This window comes from Glycine soja, chromosome 3 (assembly GCF_004193775.1).
Source record: "Glycine soja cultivar W05 chromosome 3, ASM419377v2, whole genome shotgun sequence".
Taxonomy (NCBI): Eukaryota; Viridiplantae; Streptophyta; class Magnoliopsida; order Fabales; family Fabaceae; genus Glycine; species Glycine soja.
Window position 1 is genome coordinate 4,898,554 of NC_041004.1, and position 23,300 is coordinate 4,921,853.

General features: G+C 37.1%; 2 protein-coding genes and 1 long non-coding RNA gene across 4 annotated transcripts; 1 reads left to right on the forward strand and 2 right to left on the reverse strand.

The window, feature by feature from the left end:
* Nucleotides 1-1,918: 1,918 nt before the first annotated feature.
* Nucleotides 1,919-23,260, reverse strand: LOC114405991 (peroxidase P7-like). 2 transcript variants are annotated; one of them, XM_028368524.1, is made up of 4 exons: nt 22,935-23,260; nt 22,330-22,524; nt 21,109-21,553; nt 1,919-2,025 (listed from the first exon to the last, which is right to left on the reverse strand). In XM_028368524.1, exons 1-4 carry the CDS (start codon nt 23,148-23,150, stop codon nt 1,922-1,924), a joined length of 960 nt encoding a protein of 319 aa, XP_028224325.1. In that variant the 5' UTR covers nt 23,151-23,260; the 3' UTR covers nt 1,919-1,921. The 2 variants fall into 2 exon arrangements, with proteins under 2 accessions (XP_028224325.1, XP_028224324.1); XM_028368523.1 differs by lacking the exon at nt 1,919-2,025 and having other exon boundaries at nt 20,792-21,553.
* LOC114405994 lies at nt 3,502-9,808 on the forward strand. Its single transcript, XR_003665318.1, has 3 exons — nt 3,502-3,985; nt 4,108-4,186; nt 9,048-9,808. It is a non-coding gene; the product is annotated as an uncharacterized LOC114405994 (long non-coding RNA).
* LOC114405992 (cationic peroxidase 1-like) lies at nt 9,814-12,223 on the reverse strand. Its single transcript, XM_028368525.1, has 3 exons — nt 11,905-12,223; nt 11,286-11,480; nt 9,814-10,581 (listed from the first exon to the last, which is right to left on the reverse strand). Exons 1-3 carry the CDS (start codon nt 12,118-12,120, stop codon nt 10,033-10,035), a joined length of 960 nt encoding a protein of 319 aa, XP_028224326.1. The 5' UTR covers nt 12,121-12,223; the 3' UTR covers nt 9,814-10,032.
* Nucleotides 23,261-23,300: the final 40 nt, after the last annotated feature.

The window sequence follows — 23,300 nt, forward strand, 5'->3', positions numbered from 1 at the left end:
GGTGTTTTGGGACATAAATACTTTTGTGCTTATGTGATTTTACTTGGATGTGACTATTCTATTGGTTATTTTGGATGTCATATATCATCTCATCTTTGTTAGGTGTTTTGGGATACATAAATGCACTTGTTTGCACTTGTTTGTATTCGTGATTATGTGACTTCCTTGGGAAATGAACCTTTGTCTCTTTCGTCCTTCAAGTGAGAGGAGTATAATTAGTCTATGCTTGTCAATTTTCAATGTTTATTCCAATGTTTCAAAATTACTAGAACTTTGTTATTTTTTTAAGTATGACAATTACTTTATTGCATATATTAGTTCCATGAACTTGTAAAAAACTTAGACAATTAACTTAAATACAATTAATAATAATAATTAATAAAACATTTCAATAGATAACGAGCAGCATCATTTTTTTATCAAGTGACTTTTACCTACAGTTCTATAAGTACAAATTAATGGTTTGTATCTACAGTCTTTCAATGGTAGACAACATAAGTTAATGACTTTTATCTACTGCTGGATGTTATAGGTATAAGTTAATGTTTTTACCTATAATTAGAGATTGTGGATATAAGTTAATAATTTTTACGTATGCACATTGTGAATGGTAAGAATCTTGTATAGTGATAATCACATGTAATTATAGGTGAAAATAAATTCGTAGATAAAACCTCTATTGATAGATTATAATCATCACTTACACTTCCTTAAAGTTGTTGATCAAAATGTTCGTACGATACAATCTTTAATATATTCATTTACATATTTTTAACATGTAGGGATGATTTTTACCGTAAACATAGGTCACTTTTTTTGTAGTGGTAGTGCCAAACTGGGATTATAACTGCCCCTTCTATATATGGATTGATTGAGCAGTCAACCATACGTGTCTTATTCTCCTGTGATGTGGTTCGAGGCATTTGGGAGCAATGTTATTTGTGGATTAATATTTCCACAGCCCTACCTGTGATACCTGAACAACACTTTTGGCAACATTTTCTGTTTAAGGTACCACAGTCTGCGAATACAAAGTGGAGAACCATATGAGCTGCTGTTACTTGTATTATATGGAACTGGAGGAGCAATATTGTCTTTAGGAATTTGTCATTTCAGTTTGACAAGGTGATTAATGATATTCTATTCCATAGCTGGTCCTGGATTAGAACTAGTGAGGAATATTTTGATTACTCCTTTGTGCAGTGCCAAATTGTCCCTGGGATGATTTATATCTTGTTGATATATATGTTTATAGTGGATCATTTGTCCATGATAAAAGAAGGGTATCATTTGCTAGACAGGAGGAGGTGGTTCGGTGGTGTCTTTCGAAGACTGGTGACTGATCTTTAGAGATGGCCCCAACTTTCAGGATTGTTCATGAATTTAGAAATAGAATGTGGAATGAGAGGGTTGGACAGCAAAGCCTGAAGCTTAGTATATGCAAAATTGTTTTTGGATATAATAAGCTTCAGGAGTTTGACTATGTATTTTAATGCTGGGATCATGTGTTAGGATTATTATTGTGCAGTGCAGAGCATGTATAAGTGTATACTTTGTTTCTACTCCTTGGCACTTCTGGTGCTGCTGTATTAATATATAAGTTTTGTTTATCTATTAAAAAAAAAACTTATAAAATGAGAATTGTTCTCTCTTATGGACATTTCATTTAGTCAAATGATTAGTCGGTGATAGATTTCTAATACAGAGTGTTTATTTTTCCTATAAAAAATCATAAAACAACTCATGGTCCAAGTAAATTATACCTCTTTAGAATCAACACAAAAGGAATTTGACAGCACACATTTATCGTAAAGAATACATACCATTACATATATAAATAATAAATTCTAAACTGTACTGCACCACTCATCTTATTCTGTATGTATAATACATACTTATTGCATAACTTCTTCGCAATGAATTAGTTCATATTCCTGCAGTTAACCCGAATTTCACCTTGATTCCCAGTGAGGGGCTGAATATTTCCCATCTTAATCATCGAGTTCGCAAAGTCCTCGTAGAAATCTTCGGTATCGTCGCTGTACTCTTTTTTGCCTGTTTTGAGATGGAATTGGATTTTTCCTTCGATGATGCATGGCAGATGATTTATAATTACTCTTCTCGTATAACATGTTTTTTGACCTTTCAAAATATACTAACATGTTTTTTTTATATATATATATATAAAAAGGTACTATGCCACATTTAACTCATATTGCCAAATAATCTAAGTTAACAATTATTATTGTTGACTTAATCTTAGTTTCTCAAATTAGAGGTCCTGTTTTTATTTAGTCCTCCAAAATTTTTTAGTCTATCAAATTAGAAAAAAATTGTTTATTTAGTCCCTTCTCTCACATAAAAATTTATATTTTTTAACTCCTTAAAATTTGACCAAGGAATTAAAAGAAGCTTTTTTTTAAGTTAAGATGTTAAAAAACTATAAATTTTTATTTGAAGGGCTAGAAAAACAGACTCTGTAATTTGAGGACCTAAAATATAATCAAACATATTTTATCATTACTTGATTAGAAGCTATTGTTTATTTTTTAAAAATTCAATGAAATAGTGTTATTAAAATTGAACCAGATCATACGTCTCAATCGATTCAACCAGAAATTGGATACATGATTGATCCAATCAAGGTTGGATTGGATGTGTCTTCATTAAACCTGCGGTGATATCATTGAAGGTACTTATTAAAAGTACCTGAGAAACTGCACCAATAGAAATTTAATTAGAAAATCAAGAAAAGGTATTTTCATGTTACTAGTAGTACATATCATTATTGTGATGTTTATTTTTATTGTTGTTATTATTCTTGTTATCATTATATTTATCATTGTTATTATTATTATCGTTACATAATTTCTTGACACTAGGCTTTCTATAAAATTTAAATGATTTTATAAAATAAAACAAAAACATGACATTAAGGTAATCATATTTTCAAACATTAATTGGTTCTCTTTGTTTTCATATAGGTGACTTTAATATGATAAATTTTCATCTTGAATAAATAAAAAAAAAGTTTCAAAAAGTGTCCCGACATTAAAAATGACAATTATTTTGAAAGAACAAATGTGCATGTGAGTAGTTAAACAAGATAAATGACCATTTAAGGAGTTTTATAAATTAGCAGAATAATTTAGATAAAAATTAAGTTAAGGGACGATTCTTATATTTTAGGCTTCAATTAATTATGATATAGTTTTATGGTAATTTATACTGATATTTAATACGTTTTTTTTTTTACATAAATCATAAATGTAAAATTAATTTTGATTAGAGAATAACTCTATATATGTTATTTTTATTGTTTTACATTCGAATTGGATTATTATTTTTTATATTTATTGTTTTAATATTATTCACAACATGCGCTAGCTCTGGATATCTGAGTTAAATAGTATAATAAAAAATTGAGTTTTAACCTAAATCAACTTGTTTTTGAATCCAAGAAGGTGTTAAATGTATCAACAAGGATACAACGGAGGTTTTTATGGAGTGATTTGGGGGAGTCAAATAAAATTTGTTGGGTCAATTGGGAATCTGGATACCTCCCAAAGTCAGAAGGAGACTTGGGAGCAAAGAACCTGTAGGCATTCAATATAAGCTTGCTTGCAAAGTGGTGGTGGCGGTTTCTGACATATTCAAATGCAACTTGCTGGTACCCTCTTCTCAGTTTCAGATATGGTCGCATTAATTCTGAAATGTGTAGCCCCTCTTCTATTAGACAAACGTCGAATTGGTGGAAGGATATTATGGCTATTGACTTGAATGGTAGCTGGTTCTCTGATGCTGCAATCTGAAAAATTGGAGATTGGAGCAGTTTTGGAAGGTTAGACGGGTGAGGGATTTCAATCTAAAAACAATTTTGTAAGATTATATCAAATTGCAAATAATACAGACTGTTTGATGGCTGATATGGTTGCAATGGGTTTGGTATTGGAGGTGACGTGTTTGGAGTCTAGTCGATCCAAAGGTAAAGTAATTCAATCTTACGTCTATTCAACCAAAAAAAAGTTATAATTGATTTTTACAAAGTAAAAAAAGCAACATATAATTCTTTCTTTTAAAGTATTTTTTTCTTTAAATTTATCTTAGGTCCTCTGATAGGAGCAGAGGGGAAATTAGCAAGAAAATACCTAGAATTTGAGGACAAGGAGCCTCTCCTACTGTAAAGGTAAAGACTGAAATTCATGTTTTGTGTTTATTTCATCACCAAAATGCTGCTTATATAAGCATGGGTAGTGATCAGTCTTACTACAGAAATCCAATACTAACTGAATTTCCGCTACTAACAGAATTCACCACTACTAACAATATTCCTTTTAACAGATTTTGGCATTTAGCTAAACAGAACAACTATATTCTTGATAATTATCACCCCTGAGTGTTATTCGTAGTCTGTAAGATATGCAGGTCGATTTGTGCTTCTTTTAGGCCTTCCTTCTTGGGCCTTTGTTGCAGCAGAGTCATCTTGGTTGGGTTCATGTATGCTAGTTTGTTGATTGCTATTAATACCACCCCCTGAAAAATTCACCTTGTCCTCAAGGTGAAACTTGTCGCATACCTTCTGCCATGTTTCCTATGAAGCATCCTCTGGTGGTAGGCCCTGCCACTAGATTATAACCATTTTTGTTGGAGGAGAGGTTGAGGTATCCATCTTTTGAGAGAGGATGGCGAGGGGTTCTAGGATTGGATTGTTGTTGATAGCATGTGGAGGGAGCGCATTGGAATTCGTAAGCAAAGGACCATAGTGTGGTCAAAGCAAGGAAGAGTGTAAAACAAGATGTATTTTGGAGTTTTCCGGTAAGCAAAGACGATATGCCACTTTACCAATAGGCTCTGTGATTTCAAACGGCCCAAAAAAATTGGTTTGACAATTTATGATGCAAGGTCGAAGTTTCACATGTACCCATTGACCCACTTCGAAGTTATTAGAGCGTCGTTTTGCATCAGCAAAATGCTTCATTTCTTTCTGTGCTCGCAGAAGTCGTCGTTTCAGTTTCTCATGAATCACTGTTCTGGTGGTGAGCTTGGAGTCAACAACTTCGTTGGTGGAAGTGCCAAGAACATACTCCAGTATGGACGATGGCGGTTTGCCGTAGACTATCTCGTATGGGGTCATTCCGGTGCTGGAGTGGATTGATGTGTTGTATGACCATTCGACAAGATGATGAAACTTGTGTCATTCAGTAGGGCAATTGTGAACAATGGCTATTAAATACTGTTCGAGTATGTGATTCATCACTTTGGTCTATCCATTGAACTGTGGATGATATGTGGTGCTCATTCTAAGAGTCATGCCACTGAGTTTAAATAATTCTTTCCAGAAATGGCTCACGATTATAGGGTCACGGTCGGAGACTATACTGTAAGGGAATCCATGGTGCTTATAGACCATTTTTAGAAATAGAGAGGCTGCTCTGAAGGCTGTAAAGTGCAAGTGAAAAGTGCCAATATATACGGCTTTAGAGAAACGGTTCACAACCATCATGACCACTGTGTAACCTTGAGAGCAGGAAAGGTGGGTGATCAAATCCATTGAGAGGTCCTCCCAGATGCTCGAAGGTAGTGGTAGGGGCTGCAATAATCTAGTAGCTTTGCGAGTCACGTATGAAGCTAGCTTTAATGTGATGTATCGTCTTGGCTATGCCTAAATGACCTCCCAACGATGTAGCATGGAACTCAGTCAACAAAACAGGGATGAGCAAATTGTCATGATTCAACCAAATACTACCTTGGTATAGAATTAGACCATCAGACAACTGGTATCCAGGGTGGGTGTCTGGATTGGCCAATAATTGTGCCAACTTTTCATGGAAAATGGGACTGTCCTGCAATGATTGTCGGAGTTCACTCTGTGGGCCTCTGTGGGTTTGTCCACTCGAGATAGAGAGTCATCGACGATATTCGAGGAGCTACTCTTGTATTGAATCTCGTAGTCATAGCCCAACAACTTGGCCAGATAATATTGTTGCTCTGGTGTTTGGATGACCTGAGTCATATGGTCCTTTAGACTTCCGTGATCAGTTCGTATGACGAATTTGTGGCCCAATAGTTATTGACGCCATTTGCAGATGGTTGTCATCATGGTGTGTAACCCGCAAACATATGTGGAGGATCTCTACAATTTCGTTGTGAATTGCTTGCTAAAGAAGGCAATGGGCCTCCCCTATTGCATAAGAATTGCTCCCATTGTGGTGCCGGAAGCATCTGTCTCCAGAATGAAAGGGACCAAGAAGTCAGGAGCAGTTAAGACCAATGCTTGGGTCATGACAATTTTCAACTGAATGAAAGCAGCTCGTGCTTCCGACGACTAATGAAATTTGTCGCGACAGAGAAGGGTAGTGAGAGGTGTTGTGATACCAGCATATCCTCAAATAAAGCGTCGATAAAAGCCAGTAAGGCCTAGGAAAGCTTTGAGGTCCTTTTGTGATTCAGGTGATGACCACTATATCATGGCAACAATCTTTGATGGATTAGGTTCGATGCCTTTGTCGGAAATGATATGACCCAAATATTCCAATTTGTGTTGGGCGAAAAGACACTTAGAGCACTTAAGAAAGAATTTACCCTGCAACAATATATTGAGCTCCAGTTCCGATGGTTGAGGTGTGTTTGTAATGACTCGCTGTAGACGAGTATGTCGTTAAAGAAGACTACTGCGAACTGGCATAAAAATGGTTGAAGGACTGCGTTCATGGTGGTCTGAAAGGTTGAAGGAGTGTTGCTCAAACCAAAAGGCATGATGTGATACTCATAATGCCCATGGTGTGTTCGAAACACAGTTTTGGCAATATCCTCTTTCACCATGAGGATTTCATGGAAGCCCTGACAGAAGTCTAATTTTGTAAACCAGGAGGCTTTGCCAAGATCGTCCAATAATTCATCAATTGTCAGCATTGGAAAATGGTCTAGGATGGTAGCAACATTGAGAGTACATTAGTCAATGAACATGCGCTAACATCCATCTTTCTTCTTCACCAGAAGCACTGGTGAGGAGAATGGGCTATGACTGACGTGTATCATACCAGATTGAAGAAGCTCTAAAACCTGCTTTTCTATTTCTAATTTTTGGAAATATGGGTACCTATATGGGCGAACATTGATGGGGCAATTGATGGTTGAAGGTTTATGTGGTGGACTATTTGTCGGGGTGGGGAAAGGTTTGTGGGTGTGAGGAAGATGAGCGTAAATCTAGAAATCAAAGCTTGGATTTCAAGTATAAGGCAGAGTGGGTAGGAAGACTAGTTTGGGTTGGGTGAGGGTAGGAGGGTCTAGTGAAAGAATGATGTGGTGGCTTTGGTGTGGAGCAGTCTGCGAATTTGTTTTGGTGATAAGTGCACAGGTCCAAAATCAACATCAACACTAAGTTTCACAAAATGGCCCAGGTGGTGAAACTTCATGGAAAGAGTGGTGTAGTCAGTAACTACGGAGCCCAATTGCTTCAGCCAATCAACGCCCAACATGACGTCAACCCAATAGGTAAAACATGGAGTGTCACTATGAAAGAGTGATTTTGCAGGAGTAATTCAATCGCAGCGCATTGGTGACGGGATTCCAAAATGGACTCGTTACCTACCATGACACGTAAGGATGCAATTTCCCTTGTGGGTAAGGCCAAGAACTTCACCACGCGAGGCTGTATGAAGTTGTAGGTATTACCACTGTCAATGAGTATCGTGAGGCGAGTTTGTTGGAGGAAATCGTAGAGACAAAAGGTGTTAGAGGTGGATAACCCAGAAATGGCATTGAGGATGATATGTGGAAGGGGTTGAAACAAGGAGGTTGGTAAGTTAGGGTCTGGTGGTTGTGGCCCAGGGTGTCGGGTGGGTCAACGGGTTCGTTGGAATCCGCGATTAGAAGAAATATGCGACCTTGGCATTTATGGGTGGAACTCCATTTTTCGTCCCAATTATAGTAGAATCCTTTCTCATGTTGTAGGGCCATTTCCTCTGGTGTGGCAAACGAAGGTGTGGGAAGGATTGGGGTTGGTGACTGGGGAAAATGATGGGTTAGTGTGGTGGCTGGGTGGTGGTTTATACGTCCTACGGCGGTCCAATATTTTGCCTTCTTGCAATTTCACTAAGGCTGTAGTTTGGGGAAGCAAAATGGGCTGCAGGGCTTGGACCTCGCAGTGGATCTCTGGAGAGAGGCTGAAGATGAAGCAACTAAGGGGGAATGAGGGAGGAAGCCCGATTATGTGGTTGGCTAGGCGCTCAAATTCAGTCAAATAATCATTGACTGAGCCACATTGAGAGAGCTTGAATAAAGCTCCCTTTGGATCATCGTAGTATGTCGGGGCGAACCGTGTCTCCAGAGCCTAAAGGAATGCCGGCCAGGAGGTGATAAAACCGTTCCGGTAGGACCATTGGAACCAGTTTAGGGTCGGACCATCCATATAGAATGATGTGACGGTGATACGCTCCTCTTCCGGGGTACCGTAAAACTCAAAAAACTGAGAGATCTTAAAGATCCATCCCAGTGGGTCGTGGTCGTCGAATCACAGGACATCGAGTTTGATGGGACGGCGAAGGAGGAATGGGGTGATGGGTTGGTGTTGGGGGCACTGCAGGGGGTTGTTAAGGTGGTCTAAGAGAATTTCGACCTTAGAGGCAAGGTCTGAGTGTCTGGAGGGTAGTGATTCATGGTGAAGTGTTAGGCGGGATAGCGCGTCCTCGAGTCTATCGGTGGTGGTTTTACACGTGCCATGGTCGGCCATGGCAGGTCGGACCAAGATGATAGGAGCAGAGGGGAAATTAGCAGGAAAAGGCCTTGAATTCGAGGATTAGGAGCCTCCTACTGCAAAGGTAAGGACTGAAATTCATGTTCTGTGTTTATTTCATCACCAAAATGCTGCTTATATAAGCCTGGGTAGTGATCATTCTTACTACAAAAATCCAATACTAACCGAATTTCTGCTACTAACAATATTCCTTTTAACAGATTTTGACATTTAGCTAAACAGAACAACTATATTCCTATATTCTTGATAATTGTCACCCCTGAGTGCTATTCACAGTCTGTAAGATATGCAGGTCGATTTGCACTTCTCTTGGGCCTTTCTTCTTGGGCCTTTGTTGCAGCAAAGTCATCTTGGTTGGTTTCGTGTATGCTGGCTTGTTGATTGCTATCATCCTCTCACGATTTCATGGAGGATATTGTTGTTCAACTGAGACTACTTCTATTTTCAGTCACGTTGAGTGGGATAGGCTAGACTCTTGATCATGGGAACAGAATAAAAATAGTTCTTTAACGGTGTTATCTGCTTATTCATTCATTCGTGCTGGGGTGAATGCTTCATAATCAGATACATCCAACACAGTTATATTCTCAGAAGGAAGCAGATGAAAAAAATTCAGAAGTATTAATTATTTGGCATGCGACATGCTGTGGGTTCACAGAAACAATGTTATTTTCAAAAATGGTATTCCAAATGTTCCTATAGTGTCGTTTTTCACGCTAAGAGTTTGTAATGGTCTTGGTTCAGGTATAAGGGAGGGACCTTGCTCAAGTGGGATTTTGTTTGCAAACTGGTGTTCCAATCTGTTGGAGTGCACATTACAATCTGGATAATTCTGGTTTTGATTGTATTTTTGCTCCTATACAAAGAGCTTTAATTTGCATTTTTTTGCGTGCTTTAATTGTAATTTTCGTTCTGGTGTGGTCACACTTCATGGCCAATAACCTTTAATAAAATTCTTTTTGCTGTTAAAAAAAATTAAATTTTACAAAAACAGCTTGTAAGAAGATGAGAGTTGTTCCTCCTCTTATAAACTTTCATTTGATTGTAAGTTGATGTGATATCTCTAACAAAATGAGTGTTTTATATATCATAAAAAAACTCATGGTCCAAATAAATTGTACCTTTTTAGAATCAATACAAAAGGAATTTGAAAACAAACAATTTATGGCAAAGAATTCATAACATTACATGTATAAATAATAAATTCTTAATTATGCACCACTCAAGAATTATTCTGTATGTATAATGCATACTTATTGCAGAACCTTTGCATTGAATTAGTTCACATTCCTGCAGTTAACCCGAATTTCACCTTGATTCCCAGTGAGGGGCTGAATATTTCCCATCTTAATCATCGAGTTCGCAAAGTCCTCATAGAAATCTTCGGTATCGTCGCTGTACTCTTTGACCAGTTCATCAGTAGAACCACCATTGAAGAGTTCTTGATCAGAGTGAAGAAGCCCTTTCTTTTGAACCAAATTAGAGTAATAGTTTATGTCAAATTTAGCTGCTGTTGAGTCCAAAGGAGAAAGGTTGGAGTCACCACCGTTTGTAGGGCAAATGTATTTAAGTTGTTGTGCAAAGTTGGGATCGATGTTGGAGTCATTGTAGATATGATCCTTAAATGTAACACAACGTGCAAACCCAATGCTGTGGCCTCCAGAAAGAACAACAAGGTCCTTCTCATCAAGACCATGGTTCTTGAAGTTGGTGATGAGTTCAGATAGGCTGAAAAATGGTGCTGGAATGCTTGCATCTGCTGCTTCACGACTTGCTGTAGTAGAGTCTCTTCTACCAAGTCTCACCTTCCATGATGGCCCACCTAACTGCGTAGAGCATGCAAATAATTAATTCTTGTTCACAACTAAGTTCATTAATTTTTTATATAAAGACAACAGTATAGTGTTGTTCAGCTAGAATATTTAGTATTAATTTATACGAATTTTGAGGAAGTGAAATTGTATTTAAACAATTTTTTACATAAAGGATTTTGAATAATAAAGAGAAAGAAAATAAGAAATAAGGGACATATAATAAAATAATTTATGTAATAGAAAACACAGATTATATGGTCTAAAGTGTTGTAAAAATTCGTTATACAGATAAATATAACTCTTTGAAAATTAACTAATCAACATAATTTTGTATGTTCTCAAATTTCGTTGTAATATGGCCATCACACTTGCTCTGAACGTTACATATTTATGGGTGGGTTCAGAATCCTCCGGTTTATTTTTATACTATTCGAACAGAGTCAGTGACTCCCTAGACAATTAATAAAGTTTATACTACTTTTTAGTAATATACATTTATTTGACTTTTATATAGTCAAAGTTCTACAAAAATTGCATTGTATAATCTTATGATCTCTGGTAAATTTGACATCGTGATTAATAAAAAATTCGTTATGGACTAATACAATTCATAACATTAAGCATAATTTCTCATATACGATAAACATTTAACGCATATCATTTAGGGTTATTCTAGTATTACAATTTTGAAGCTATATTATAGTATTATTACTCACCGCAACAACTGAATCACGAGCTGCAACAGCCAATATGTCTGCGCAAGAAACAACTGGTTTTCCACATGCTTCGTCCACAGCTTTCTTTATGTCATCCACCACTTCAAATCCTCTAGCAGATTGCGAATTAGCAGCTGCATTCTTTTCGCTGTCAATGGAGGATGTGGAGTCTAGAAGAATTGAACCATCACAGCCCTGAATCATTGTCACAAAACCAAGTCTTTATTCACATCATCTAAAAATTAATCCTCGCATTTCAAATGATAGGGTGTTTATGAGAGAAAAAAATGATAGGGTGTTTATGGTACACGTAATTTTTTTTTTATATATAGCAAAGGGTTTTATGTGTCATTTACTGAGACTAATTTTCTTCGAAAAGGCATTCAAAGAAGTTATTCCGTTCCAAAACTCGATTTTTTCTCGTATGATATGAAAGTCAGGATTTGAATTCCATGACCACATTTGTAAGGAATCAGCTTATCATCACTCAAAATAACTACTTATGATCATATTAACATGTGTGTATACGTGTGCACCTGCATATATATATATATATATGTGTGTACGTGTGCCGTGCATGTATATATATGTGTATGCCCACAAGCGTAGAATGTCTTACATTAACAAAGCAATCATGGAAGTGCAAGCGTAGCAATGAAGCACCCATACGACGCTCTTTCAGTACTGAAGCCTCCACAACACTTTTGATGGTGCTCAAAGCTTTGGGGCACGAATAATCATAGTAATTAGGTGACAATTGTGAGAAAGCTGAGGTTGCAATAGATGCAAACACTAAGGCATGGAGAACAACAAAGAAATACCCACGTGATGCCATTCTATTACTATGCAATCAATAACTGATCAATATGCAATATAGTATATAGTACTATAGTTAGATGACAATATCGCCTACAGGGAAATGATAAAGCTATATTATGTATTTCTATTATTTGGATTGCTATTGCCACATTGCTGTATTTATAGAGACTCTGAGACGCGTGCTGTGGAAAAAAATACCATTTTTTATTGTTGGTCCATAGAAAAATATACCAATTAACTGCACCGTATCATAGCAAGTGATGTGTGGACTGAGCCCATGAAAAAGACCATTTCACCTCCGAAAGGTTCTATATCAGGTATCATTAAAGGAATCAAGAAATCCTAAAAAAAGAATTATTCAGTGATTGATTTAGTCCACTGAGGTTGTTAATTAATTGATATATGTACGCCAACCACAGCGAATAATGATAAATTAATGATGTAAATGGACAATATACATGCATGGGATACATATCCTTTTCGACTAAATCAATTCCGAGTATTATATGTTGTATATTCACAGCGTAAGCAATTACGAATCCTAGTTATCAATCAGGTTAACCTTTTTTCTTCTTCTTCTTCTGAATTATTAATCAAGTCAACTAGTTGTAGTCATTTTTATTGTAAGCAGATAAAAGTTTCAAAATGATACACATGGACAATGAAGGTAAATTAAATTCTACAAGTTTCTGTCAATATAATTTAATCTTCAAATTAGTCAACCTCAAGAAAAATTAATATAAATTTAATCTAGCAATAAATTACACCGCCTTAATTTTTGAGTTTTTATTTTAATAATTAATTATCTTCGTAATTAATTTATTAACTTTGATCATGACAAATTTAGTTTCTAAATCTAATCATTCTCATAACAAAAGGACTATTTTGTCTTATTCATACAAAATTTAAGAGATCAATAACATATGTTGCCTGTTTTGAGATGGAATTGGATTTTTCCTTCAATGATGCATGGCTGATGATTTATAATTACTCTTCTTGCGTGACATGCTTTTTGAACTTTCAAAAAGAAACTAACATGTTTTTTTTTTTTTAAAAGGTAATATGCCACATTTAATTCATATTGTTAAATAATCCAATTTAACAATTATTATTGTTGACTTAGTTATGTTCTTAGTTTCTCAAATTAGAGGGTCAGTTTTTATTTAGTCCTCTAAATAAAGTTTTGCATTTTTTACTCCATCAAATTAAAAAAGATGTTTATTTAGTTCCTTCTCTCACATAAAAATTTATATTTTTTAGTTCCTCAAAATTTGACAAAGTAATTAAAAGAAGATTTTTTTTATAAAAAAAAAAAGTTAAGAGGCTAAAAAAATATAAATTTTTATTTAGAAAAATAGGCTCCCTAATTTCAGGGCCTAAAAATAAAATCAAACGTATTTTATCATTACTAGATCAGAAGCTATTGTTTATTTTTTATTTTTAAATTCAATGAAATAATTTATTAAAATCAAAACAGATCGTACGTCCGAACCGGTTCAACCAAAAATTGGATACATGGTTGATCCTGTCAAGGTTGGACTGGATATGTCTTCGTCAAACCCTGGTGATATCATTGGAGGTACCTTATTAAAAGTACCTGAGAAACTGTACCTATAGAATTTAATTAGAAAATGAAGAAAAAGTATTTTCATATTACTAGCAATATATATTATTATTGCCATTTTGATTGTCATTGTTCTTATTGTCATTATTGTCATGGTTACGTAGTTATCCAAGACTAGACTTTCTACAAAACCCAAATGACTTTATAAAATAAAACAATAACATGACATATCATCATGCTTATGATAATTTTTTCAATCATTAGTTACTTTTCTTAATTTTCATATAGGTAAATCTAATAGGATAAATTTTGTCTTGAATAAATAAAAAAGTTTCAAAAAGTGTCCGGAAATTAAAAATGATAATTAATTTGAAAGGACAAATGTGTATCTATCAGTTAAACAAGGATGATGACCATTTTGGGAGTTTTAAAAATTAGCAGAATAATTTAGATAAAAAATTAAGTTAAGAAACCGTTCTTACATTTTAAGCTTCAATTAATTATGATAGAGTTTTGTAGTAATTTATAGTGATATTTAATGTTTTTTTTTTACAAAAATCACGGATGTAAAATTAATTTTTATTAGAGATAACTCTAAACTTATGTTATTTTTGTTGTTTCACATTGGACTTGGATTATTATTTATTTATATTTATTGTTTTGATATTATTCACCACACGCGCTAGCTCTAGATATCTGAGTTAAATAACACTAAAAAATTGAGTTTGAGTCTAAATCAAATTGTTTTTGAATCCAAGGTGTTAAATGCATCAACAAGTATACAACAAAGGTTTTTATGAAGTGATTTTTTTAGGGTCCTGTACTACGGAAAATAAAATTGCAAAGATAAATGGGATAAAATTCTGTTCTGCCTCCATTATTTATACAAAGATTTCTGCACCAAAAATTATAACAAACTTTGGCTCGTAGTGCTAACAGCATGTATTTTCCTTTTATTATAATAACTAACTAAAGGGGAGGGATAGTGAAAATAGGCAGTGGGCATAACTGAATAGATTTTACTGCTTGCTTAACAACCTCAAACACAGTCATTGAAGCGTGTGGGTTTTCTGGTATTCCTTTTGGACTTGCTATTGTCCAATTCCTTGTTGCTCTTGTAGTCTTCCTGTTCTTGGATATCTGAATTGCTATCATCACCCCCCTCAACCAAACCAACCTTGTCCCCAAGGTTGTAAGACTGGCGTAGTGTATCCAATGGTTCCTGTATAGTGTCCTCTTGTGCCAGGCCATCCCATTGGACTAGAACAAGCTTAGTTGGTGGACAAGATGAGGAATCCCATTTCCAATCCAAAATATGAAGAGGCTCAATGACTGGATGGTTCTCAGTGCTAGTCGGAGGAAGAACGACAGGATAAGTGGGTGGCGGTCCGTGATGGAGTTTTAATAGTGAGATATGAATCGTGGGGGTGAATCTTAGAAGAAGATGGTAACTGGAGTTTGTACGCGACATGGCCCACGCGTTCCAGGAAAGGACCGTAAAATCTTTTGTTCAACTTTGTGTAAGCTGGCGCTATTGATGTTTGGCGATACGGTCTTAAGCACACATACACCCAGTCGCCTACGGCGAATTGGCGATGAGCATCCGCCATAGTTTTCATGGTAGTTTGGGCTTTGAGCAGGTGACGGTGGTGAACAACGAGGATCGCGGTGCGTGTTGCTAGCAAAGAATCTACAACTTCGATTGTATCACCCAAGATGTAATGTGGGATTGACGGCGGTGGTTTGCCGTATATTTCCTCGTAAGGAGAGATGCCTGTTCCAGAATGGGTGGACGTATTATATGACCATTCTGCCAGTGATAAGAAGCGATACCATTGGGATGGCCTGTCATGAATAAAGACACAAAGATATTGGTCCAAGATGAGATTCATGACCTTTGTTTGACTGTCCGTTTGTGGGTGATAGGCAGTGCTCATCCGAAGCTTGGTTCCATTGAGGCGAAAAAGCTCCTCCAAAATTTGTTGATAAACAATGAATCTCGGTCTGAACCTAGGCTTCGTGGGAAGCAATGGTGCTTACAAACTATGTCAAGAAATAAGAGAACAGTCTTGTAAGCGGTATTGTGTGGCGGCAGTGAGAGGGCGGTAGCCCGGTGATGAAGTCCAAAGAAACATCTTCCCAGATGACTAAAGGAATAGGCAAGAGCTGGAGGAGACCTGTCGGCTTCTTAGTGTTATATTTTGCTTGTTGACAAACAAGACACTAGGAGACAAAGCAACAAAAATCTTCAAGGAGGCGTGGCCAATCAAAGTTCTGCTGCAGGTGGCGGAAAGTCTTAGCGACACCCATATGTCCTCTAATTGGGGAAGAGTGAAACTCCTGCAATAGTAAGCTAGCAAAATGTGTTGCGAACGACAACCATATCCTTCCATTTCGAAAGAGAAGCTCGTGATAAACCTTGAGTTCAGGATGTTTGGCGGGATTTTGACGAACCTCATCCAATAGTGTTGTGTATTGGGTGTCTTTTAAAAGAGTATCCCGGAATTGATCCAAGAAGACAAACATAGGCACTGATAGGGAGTAAAATTGTGCTTCATCTGGTGCCGCAATTCGGGATAATGCATCAGCCACGATATTCTGAGATCTTGACTTGTACTGTATAACATAATCATATCCCAATAATTTAGACAAATAAATTTGCTAGTCAAGACTTTGAATAGCTTGGGACATAAGCTTTTTAAGGCTTCGATGTTCCGTCAAAATGGTAAATGAATGGCCTAGTAGGTAGTGCCGCCATTTTCAAATCGTGGTGGTAATGGCGTGATGTTGTCAAACATAAGCTGAGGCAACATGCAAATGCGGGCAAAGCATTTTGCTACAATAAGCAATTGGGTGAGAATTCTGTTGAAGGACTGTGCTTATAGCTCGTGATGAGCCGTCTGTCTTTATAGTAAAAGGGGCAGAAAAGTCTGGTGAAACCAGAACAGGGGCCTCCTTCATCTTCCGTTTCAACTTTTCGAAGGTTGTTTGGGCTTTGTCAAACCATTGGAACTTGTCCTTACGAAGCAATGAAGTAAGTGGAGCAACGAGCACGGCATAAGCCTTAATAAAACGCTAGTAGAAGCCAGTTAATCCCAAGAATCCACGCAGGGCAGAAGGAGTAGACAGGGCTGGCTAGGTAAGCCTAGCCTGGATTTTGTTGGGATCCGGAGCCACCCAGTGAATGGAGACTATGTGGCCAAGATAATGTAACCTCTATTGAGCAAAGAGGAATTTGGATTGGCGCAAGAGAAATTATGCCTGTGATAGTGTCGTTAGAACTTGCTTCAAGTGTTGGGCATGCGACTACAAACAGGGGTTGTATATAAGGATATCATCGAAAAAAATGGCGACAAACATCTGAAGAAAAGGATGAAGGGTGTCGTTCATAGTGGCCTAGAATGTTGATGGTGCATTGCAGAGACCAAATGGCATGACCTTGAATTCATAGTGGCCATGGTGAGTTTTGAAGCCTGTCTTATGGATATCGGAATCCACCATTTGTATCTAGTGAAAGCCCCGTCTGAGGTCTAACTTGGAAAATTAAGATGTGTGGCTCAATTCATCCAATAATTCCTCAATTATGGGCATGGGAAAATGATCTTTGATCGTTATGGCTTTCAAGGCCCTGTAATCGACACAGCAGCGCCAACTGCCGTCTTTCTGCTTGACAAGTAGTATCGGAGAAGAAAAAGGGCTATGACTGGGTAATATCAGTCCAGCATTGAGCATCGAGGCAACTTGTGTTTCGATTTCAATTTTTTGGAAATATGGGTAACGGTAGGGTTTGACGTTGACTGGGTTGGTGTTAGGGGTGAGGTGGATATGGTGTTAGATTGTGCAAGAGGGTGGTAGGTGGGTTGGTTCATGGAAGATTTCTGGAAATTGGGTGATGATGGAGGTTATCTGGGGAGGTGTTGGTGTCTGGTGGGGGTGTGATGGGGAAGAGGAGATATTGGGCTGGGATAGTGATGTGGTGAGGGCAAAAGAGTAGAAATGCTTTGTGTTTGAGTACATCGATTTAATTGTTGGGCTGAAATGGAAGTTGTGTCCAAAAAGCATTCGCGATAAGTGTTATTGGTTGACCTGAAAGGAAAAATGACATCGTTAGCGCCTTATAGTTTGTGGTGGCGGGCCCTAATTATTTAACCATTGAACGCCCAAGACAATGTCTGCACCACTAATGGGCAATTGGAAGAGGTCAGTGACAAGGGCAATTGCTGGGAACTAGTGGTGCAGTCCAACATGTAGTCGTCATCGACCATAACACGCAGGGTGTCTGAAGGAGACGCAAGAAAGTAAAGAAAGTGAGTAACGCGAGACTGGATAAAATTATGAGTACTACCCTCGTCCACCAGAATAACGAGGTGATGCTGGTGAGGGAGATCATATTGGCGAAAGGTGTCAGGCGTTACAGTGCCATCTATAGCATGCAAGCTAATTTGTGGAATTGGGTAACGGTCGAGGTCTAGATCTAGAGGGTCGAAGTTGTCCGAGGGTAAGGAAGGGGCGTCAAGATGTGATGCGAAGGGTTCGATATCCTCATCGGCAATTAGAAGGTGCAATCGAGGTTTACAATGATGGCCAGGTATCCATTTGTCATCACAATGATAAAAGCGGCCATGGTCACGCCGAAGAGCCATTTCTCCGGAGGTGAGACGTTCGAAGGGGATTTTTGGGGCTAGGGTTGTGTTTGGTTTGAGAAAAGGAGAGTTGGGGTTTAGGGGTGCTTGGTAACGAGGTGATGGTGGGGAGTAATAGTTTTGATGGTGGCCAAGGAGTTTGGTTTCCTGGAGCTTGGCCAGGGCTGCGGCTTGTGTCAACGAAGAGGGTTGAAGGGCTAGCTTGCACTATGTGACACAAGTCTAGGGTTAAACCGGAGACGAAACAACTTAAAAGAAAAGATGGGGCAAGGCCTACAATTCTATAGGCAAGGCGTTCGAACTCCGTAAGGTAATCATTGACGAAGCCTTGCTGTTGTAGTTTGAACAAGGTGCTGGAAGGATCATCGTAATATGCAGGGGCAAAGCGCGACTCAAGAGCTTTGAGCATGCCTGTCCAAGATGTGAGAAAACCATTCCTTGACATCCATTGGTACTAGCACAATGTCGGACCCTCCATGTAAAAAGAGGCGTCCGTAAGGAGTTCGTGGTCTGGGATCCCTTGGTAGTTGAAGAACTGCGAAGCTTTGAAGATCAAACCGATGGGATCGCATCCATCAAAACAAGGGACGTTCAGTTTCATATAGGGCCACGAAGAGGATGGTGAAGCTGCTATTGGAGAGGAAGGAGGAGAAAAAGGAACGATGGTTGTAGCAGCTAAACGTTCGAGAATAGAATCAAACTTAGCGTTCGTGGTGTCTTGGATTTGTGCAAGGTTTTATGTGAGAGTAAACTGGCCCTAGGTCAGGCAAGTGACCGCCTTTTCCAATCGGTCAATGACGGCCTGCTTGGTATTATGTTCTGAGGGTGACATAGGGGCAAGTCAGACCAGTTGTTAGGGTCCTGTACTACAGGGAATAAAACTGCAAAGATAGATGGGGTAAAATTCTGTTCTGCCTTCATTATCATTCATACTCCCTTATTTATATAAAGATTGTTGCACCAAAAGTTATAACAAACTTTGGCTCTTAGTGCTAATAGATTCATAACAACATGTATTTTCTTTTATTATAATAACTAACTAAATGGGAGGGATAGTGGAAATAGGTAGTTGGCATAGCAGAATAGATTTTAGTGCTTGCTTAATAGCCTCAAACAATGTCATTGAAGCGTGTGAGTTTTCTCGTATTCCTTCTGGGCTTGCTATGCTCCAAATCCATGATGCTCTTGTGCTCTTCTTGTTCCTGAATATCTGAATTGCTATCAGATTTGGGGGAGTCAAATAAAATTTGTTGGGTCAATTGGGAATCTGGATGCCTCCCAAATTCAGAAGGGGACCTTGGGAGCAAAGAACGTGTAGTGATTCAATATAAGTTTGCTTGCAAAGTGGTGGTGGCGGTTTCTGACATACTCAAATGCAACTTGCTGGTACCCTCTTCTCAGTTTCAGATATGGTCGCATTAATTCTGAAATGTGTAGCCCCTCTTCTATTTGACAAACGTCAAATTGGTGGAAGGATATTATGGCTATTGACTTGAATAGTAGCTAGTTCTCTCAAGGTGTAATCCGGAAAATTAGAGATTGGGGCAGTTTTTGGAAGGATAGATGGGTGGGGGGATTTCAATCTAAAAACAATTTTTGTAACATTATATCAAATTGCAAATAATACAGACTGTTTGGGGGCTGATATGGTTGGCAATGGGTTTGGGATTAGAGGTGACGCCAAGGATAAAAAGAGCTAAATCTTATATTTTAGGTTCATCAACAAAAAAACATTATTATTTTTATAAAGGAAAAAAGTAACATATAATTCTTTCTTTTAAAGTATTTTTTTTCTTTTAAATTTACTTTAGACTCCTCTCTTGTTGGGTCATGGGAGGAGGATATTGTTGTTCAACTGAGACAACTTCTATCTTCAGTCAAGTTGAGTGGGATAGGCTAGACTCTTGATCATCGGAACGGAATAATACTAGTTCTTTCATGGTGTTATCTGCTTATTCATTGATTCGCGCTGGGGTGAATGCTTTATAATCAGATACATCCAACAGAGTTATATTCTCATGAGGGAAGCAGATGAAAAAATTCAAAAGTATTAATTATTTGGCATGCGACGTGCTGTGGGTTCAGAGAAACAATGTTATTTTCAAAAATGGTGTTCCAGATGTTCCTACAGTGTCCTTTTTCACGCTCAGAGTTTGTTATGGTCTTGGTTCAGGTATAAGGGAGGGACCTTGCTCGAGTGGGATTTTGTTGGCAAACTGGTCTTCCAATCCGTTGGAGTGCCTATAACAATCTGGATAATTCTGGTTTTGATTGTATTTGCTCCTATACAGAGAGCTTTTGCGTTTCTTTTGCGTGCTTAGTTTGTAATTTTCGTTCTGGTGTGGTCACACTTCATGGCCAATAACCTTTAATAAAAAAAAATTGCTGTTAAAAAAAACAGCTTGTAAGAAGATGAGAGTTGTTCCTCCTCTTATAAACTTTCAATTCATGTGGTTATTCATTACTTGATGTGATATCTCTAACAAAATGAGTGTTTTATACATTATAAAAAAACTCATGGTCCAATAAATTGTACCTTTTTAGAATCAATACAAAAGGAATTTGAAAACAAAAAAATTTATGGCAAAGAATTCATACCATTACATGTATAAATAATAAATTCTTAATTGTGCACCACTCAAGAATTATTCTGTATGTATAATGCATACTTGTTGCATAATTTATGCAATGAATTAGTTCACATTCCTGCAGTTAACCCGAATTTCACCTTGATTCCCAGTGAGGGACTGAATATTTCCCATCTTAATCATCGAGTTCGCAAAGTCCTCGTAGAAATCTTCGGTATCATCGCTGTACTCTTTGACCAGTTCATCAGTAGAACCACCATTGAAGAGTTCTTGATCAGAGTGAAGAAGCCCTTTCTTTTGAACCAAATTAGAGTAATAATTTATGTCAAATTTTGCCGCTGTTGAGTCCAAAGGAGAAAGGTTGGAGTCACCACCGTTTGTAGGGCAAATGTATTTAAGTTGTTGTGCAAAGTGGGGATCGATGTTGGAGTCATTGTAGATATGGTCCTTAAATGTAACACAACGTGCAAATCCAATGCTGTGGCCTCCAGAAAGAACAACAAGGTCCTTCTCATCAAGACCATGATTCTTGAAGTTGGTGATGAGTTCAGATAGGCTGAAAAATGGTGCTGGAATGCTTGCATCTGCTGCTTCACGACTTGCTGTAGTAGAGTCTCTTCTGCCAAGTCTCACCTTCCATGATGGTCCCCCTAACTGCATGGAGCATATGCACATAATTAATTCTTGTTCACAACTAGGTTCATTCATTTTTTATATAGAGATGACAGTATAGTGTTGTTCAGCTAGAATATTTAGTAATTATTTATACGAATTTTGAGGAAGAGAAATTGTATTTAAACAATTTTTTATATAAAGGATTTTGAATAATAAAGAGAAATAAAATAAGAAATAAGGGATATATAATAAAATAATTTATGTAATAAAAAACACAGATTATATGGTCTAAAGTGTTGTAAAAATTCGTTATACAGATAAATATAAGTCTTTGAAAGTTAACTAATAAAAATCATTTTGTATTTTCTCAAATTTCGTAGTAATATGGCCATCACAATTACCCTACCCTACACTTGCTCTGAACGTTACATATTTATGTGGGTCGGTTAAAAATCCTCCGGTTTACTTTTATACTATTCGAACTGAGTCCTTGACTCCCTGGATAATTAATAAAGTTTATATTACTTTTTAGTAACATACATTTATTTGACTTTTATGCAGTCAAAGTTCTATAAAAATTGCATTGCATCATCTTATGATCTCTGGTATATTTGACATCGTGATTAATAAAAAATTCGCTATGGACTAATACAATTCATAACATTAAGCATACTTTCTCATATTTATATATATATATATATATATATATATATATATATATACACGATAAACATTTAACGCATATCATTTTGGGTTATAATTAGCTATATTCTAGTATTACAATTTTGAAGCTACATTACAGTATTATTACTCACAGCAACAACTGAATCACGAGCTGCAACAGCCAATATGTCTGCGCAAGAAACAACTGGTTTTCCACATGCTTCGTCCACAGCTTTCTTTATGTCATCCACCACTTCAAATCCTCTAGCAGATTGCAAATTAGCAGCTGCATTCTTTTCGCTGTCAATGGAGGATGTGGAGTCTAGAAGAATTGAACCATCACAACCCTGAATCATCGTCACAAAACCAAGTCATTAATTAGCCTCAGATTTTCACATCATCTAAAAATTAATCCCCACATTTTAAATAATGGGGTCTTTAAGGTAATATATACATTCATTAATCCGTATGAATTTATTTTTTTAGACTAAAGAGTATTTTGTGTCACATACTGAGACTACTTGTTTTCGAAAAATCTAAAGGCATTAAAAATGAGTAATTCCTTGCTAACTTGATTTTTTTTCTCATATATAAAAGTCAGGATTTGAATTCCATGACCACATTTAATTTGTAAGGAATCAGCTTATCATCATCACTCAAAATAACTACTTGTTATCATATTAACATGTGTGTATACATGTACACGTGCATGTGTATATATGTGTATGCATATGCCCACAAGCGTAGAATGTCTTACATTAACAAAACAATCATGGAAGTGCAAGCGTAGCAATGAAGCACCCATACGACGCTCTTTCTGCACAGAAGCCTCCACAACACTTTTGATGGTGCTCAAAGCTTTAGGGCACGAATAATCATAGTAATTAGGTGACAATTGTGAGAAAGCTGAGGTTGCAATAGATGCAAACACTAAGGCATGGAGAACAACAAAGAAATACCCACGTGATGCCATTCTATTACTATGCAATCAATAACTGATCAATATGCAATATAGTATATAGTACTGTAGTAGATGACAATATCGTCTACTGGGAAATGATAAAGCTATATTATGTATTTCAATTATTTGGATTGCTATTGCCACATTGCTGTATTTATAGAG